At 41.5% G+C, this 3,890-nt stretch overlaps 2 protein-coding genes across 2 annotated transcripts in view; one reads left to right on the top strand and one right to left on the bottom strand.

Moving 5' to 3' along the window:
* METBIDRAFT_47683 (uncharacterized protein) overlaps nucleotides 1-641 on the top strand; it is a gene marked incomplete at both ends in the record, with an annotated part of 2,795 nt that extends 2,154 nt beyond the window's left edge. Inside the window, one exon of the mRNA XM_018858205.1 lies at nucleotides 78-641. Coding sequence (XP_018709340.1) covers nucleotides 78-641 — 564 coding nt within the window. The remainder of the gene's footprint in view (nucleotides 1-77) is intronic.
* A 2,847-nt stretch (nucleotides 642-3,488) lies between these two features.
* METBIDRAFT_13862 (uncharacterized protein) lies at nucleotides 3,489-3,827 on the bottom strand (the record flags this gene model as incomplete). Its single annotated transcript, XM_018854438.1, has 1 exon — nucleotides 3,489-3,827. The coding sequence occupies one exon, from the start codon at nucleotides 3,825-3,827 to the stop codon at nucleotides 3,489-3,491; it is 339 nt and encodes a 112-aa protein (XP_018709339.1).
* Nucleotides 3,828-3,890: the final 63 nt, after the last annotated feature.

Genomic DNA, 3,890 nt, shown 5'->3' with positions numbered 1-3,890 from the left:
ATTCTGCGGGTTCTTTGACCACTACTACGTCTATTGTGTCGCCAGTTGAACACTCTACCGGCTCCTTGGGCGCTGAGTACACGACGACTTACACCACCACCAAGTATGATGGCTCCATTGTGACTGATTGCGGTGTGTTGATTGTTACCACTGATTCTGCGGGTTCTTTGACCACAGCCACGTCTTTTGCTCTGAGTGGTGTTGTTTCTCATCCCGACAGTAAACTTCTGTCTGAGCGCCCAAGTAGCTTCATCACCAGCAGGACGTCTACTATGATTACTTCTTGTGATCAAGATGGAGTGTGCGTTGCCGTTCCCGAGACCACGGTTTCGCCTACCGAAGTCATGGGTGGTTCAGTTGGAGCAACTTATACAACAGAAGTTTTTGTCTCAGAGACTACAGTTGTTGATCAATTTGATTCTTCCGTTGTGTCAACGATGACCTTTACACTGACTATGTGTGTCAATTGTGATTCAGGTGCTGCTGCTAGTCAGTACACATCTGCATCTAGCAGTGCCGCTGGATCTGGCACGATCAACGTACCCCAAGCATCATCGATTTCGACTTTGGAAGGCAAGGCAGCTACTAAATCCATGGTTCTGAGCTTGTTTATTGTTCCTTTGCTCGCCTTCCTTCTTTAGATATACCTTTCTTTTCATCGTGCTAGCGTTTCGATTAGTACGCTTATTCTTCGAGATTCTTTTCCAAGTGATGGTTCATATGCATTTATATGGTGTCTGCCACTTGGGAGACGAATCGCTCATTGCATTTTTCGCCAGCGGTTTAGCTGAAACTTTTAATATATATTGTGTTCAAGTATCGCTGTAAAACTTAAGGATTCTGAGTGAGGAGCCTCGTCCTTTCACAATCAACTCGTCAATTGTTTTCAGTACGGTACGTATTTCTTAACGTATTATAAGGTCCCTGGTATCAGCTTGATACTAAAGGCCCATGTAAGCGCATTTATGGCATCCATTACTGTGAGTTCCGTCGGATTTCATTTTGAACAACTCATAGGATATTATTTCGAGTTTTAGGGTTCTATTCACGTGGCATAAAGATAGAGTACATAAAGGCGTAATTGAACTCCTGGGGAGTTCTAGAGAGACCAGTGATCAAGCAGTCATCCAGAACCCTTATGTCCCGTGAAGTTCTAACAATGGCCATGAGAGTTCTAACAATGGCCATGAGAGTTCTTTCATGTGCATTTTAATATGCAGGTCGATGGACCTAGGCCACTACTTTTATACACACTCATCGGACCAGTTGCCTAATTTAACTTTCAAAATTGTGTAAAGTGCAGCTACTTGGAAGATGTGAGCAATATCTTGAGGAAGTAAGTCAAAACATTACACCAAAGCATATTTCTTTTTATGGGGCCTAGCTCTACAATGTATCATTGGCTCTTACACAAGTTTTTTTTTTCCTGTATAATTAAGCTCGAAATACCGTATCCCAAGAAATCAGCTTTCGACTCAAGAAATTGAACCTTCTTTTTTTATATACTGAACATGTAGTTGCTGATAAGCAAGCTGGTAAGCATTGTGATAACATACAGTCACATTTTGAACTGCTTCCAAACTGAAAATGCGACTTTGTGGGAAATTTACTAGCAAAATTCAAAAGCGTACTCATTTTTACGCTTTTTGCTTCTGTATCTTACATAATATATGATTGGTTGCTTTTTGGTGGTCCATACGCTGTATTTACCTAAAGGGTTATTATCATTGAAAAAAGAAGCGTTAATTTCTTTACTATGAGCAAATATTGCCTGAAATCTCCTTCTTTTTGGAAAGTCGTAGGGTCTGTAAGATGACTTTTCAACGCAGACGCTCTCAATATATATAGGTGCCCATTCTCATCCATGACTTATAAGAGAAAAAATACAAGAATTTTTATTAGGAATTCACTTAAAGCCTCTTTCACGCGCTTATCTGAGACATATAGTCTGGAATAGCAGCTGACGGCCTTCAAGTTTATTATTTCTTCAACGCTATATCTGTGAGGCCTTATTTTTTTTTAAATTAGCATCTGCCTCTCGCTAAGTGCAACACTATGAATATAACTGTTCGTGCAGCATTTTTCTCGCTACTCTTTAGTGTGATATATGCAGTGACTGTCAGCCAAAGCGCTATTGAGATGTACCTGGGTGCAATATATCAAAGCAATGCAATCATTCTGGAAGGAGTATATTATTCGATTGTCAATAGTCTCAGTGTGACTGTAAAAGAAAGTTTTACCAATTTTGGCGATTTTTACGTCACAACTACAGAAGGTTTAGAAACTCCAGTTCACTTCGAAGGATACTTTGAAAATAATGGAATGCTTGACTTGAACTCTAACTCTCCCATCTATAAAATTGAATCTCACAGTCATTTCCTCAATAAAGGAACAATGTTTTTTGGTATCTCTGGAACTTCTTCTGAGCCATCAGATACATCTGTCACATCTGTGAAATCGTGGGTAAATGTCGGACATATGATTTTCCATAAATTTTCAGGAAAACCTACTAGGATTGAGGTTGGAAAGTTCCAAGATCAACATGGGGTTGATAGTATTACAAATGAAGGAACTATTTGCTTTTTAAATCTTTTGTGGACATCATTTACGCGTATTGAGGGGGATGGTTGTATTTCAGTGGGATCTGGCTCAACATTCGAGATAAAATTTCCGGACTGCGCTGTGAGTCCAAGTCAGACTATCTGTTTACATTCTTCTGACTCAGCGTTGCGAGTGAATGGATTACTGTCTTCTTTGTCCTTTGTGCCTGTTATTAAACTTGCAGGCTTTGGGATGGGGAACACAATAGACATTGATTTCCCTTTTGATTCTTTTAACCTATACAGGTACTCTTCAGTAACTGGTATGCTTCTGCTCGAGTTTAGGGAAAAGCCACGTGTTGTTTTTGAAATTGGGCCAGGGTACAGCTTCACAGATTTTGAGGGTTCATCGACCACTTTTGGCACCAGATTCACTCTTGGAGAGCAGAATCCAAACAAGCCACCATACATGTGCAAATGCCCTACAAATTTTCCTGTTGCCCCAACGGCTACTACTCCATTGGCTTCATCCACTCTGTTGAAAGGTTTGACAAGTAGTGTGATCTCCATCTCAACAAGAACATCTTTAGTATCCTATGACCTGTCATCCGCCGGAACTGTGTCACAGAAATCTTCAAAATCATTACCTTTCCTGTCACCAGCTTCAAGTTTAGATTCAAAAGTGTTGCCCGTCCTGGATTTTTCAGCTGGTTCTTCAGAGGTATCGCTTGTGTCGTCCAATTTCATGACAGATTTGACGATGTCTTCATTCTCTTCGGAAGCAACCCCTCTATCATCATCTGACTCATATCATTCTTTTTCTTCAGTTCCTCCGATTTATAAGGGGTCTGAAAAATTTTCAGAAGTATTACATACTTCTTCCAGCTCTTTATCAGCCTTGCAAGTTTACGCAGCCTCAAAAGTGTCGTCTTCTTCTGGGTCCTCAGATTATCCTTTATCGTCAATTTCCTCAAAGGCATCGTCAATGAGCTCAGCTTCACAGACATCTCCAGCTCTGTCGTCAGTCCCACACTTGTCATCTGTTTCTTCGACAGATTCGCATGTATCGTCAGAATCCTCAACCAACTCCGCGACGTCATCAGAATCTTTTTCACATTCAGCTGCATCACTGGCAATGACATCCGCTTCGTCTTTGTCCTCGGCTAAACCTGTCTCATCAGGTGCCTCAGGTTCCTCAGATGCGTCGTCGTTGTCGCCAGCCTCCTCAATGTATCCGCTGTCATCAGGTGCCTCAGATGCGTCGTCGTTGTCGCCAGCCTCCTCCATGTATCCGCCTTCATCAGGTGCCTCAAAACCCTCGTCTTTGTCAAGTTCCTCTGTCCATTCTTC

The sequence above is a fragment of the Metschnikowia bicuspidata genome, assembly GCF_001664035.1.
Source record: "Metschnikowia bicuspidata var. bicuspidata NRRL YB-4993 chromosome Unknown METBIscaffold_9, whole genome shotgun sequence".
Lineage (NCBI taxonomy): Eukaryota > Fungi > Ascomycota > Pichiomycetes > Serinales > Metschnikowiaceae > Metschnikowia > Metschnikowia bicuspidata.
This window is presented reverse-complemented; position numbering and strand designations above follow the sequence as displayed.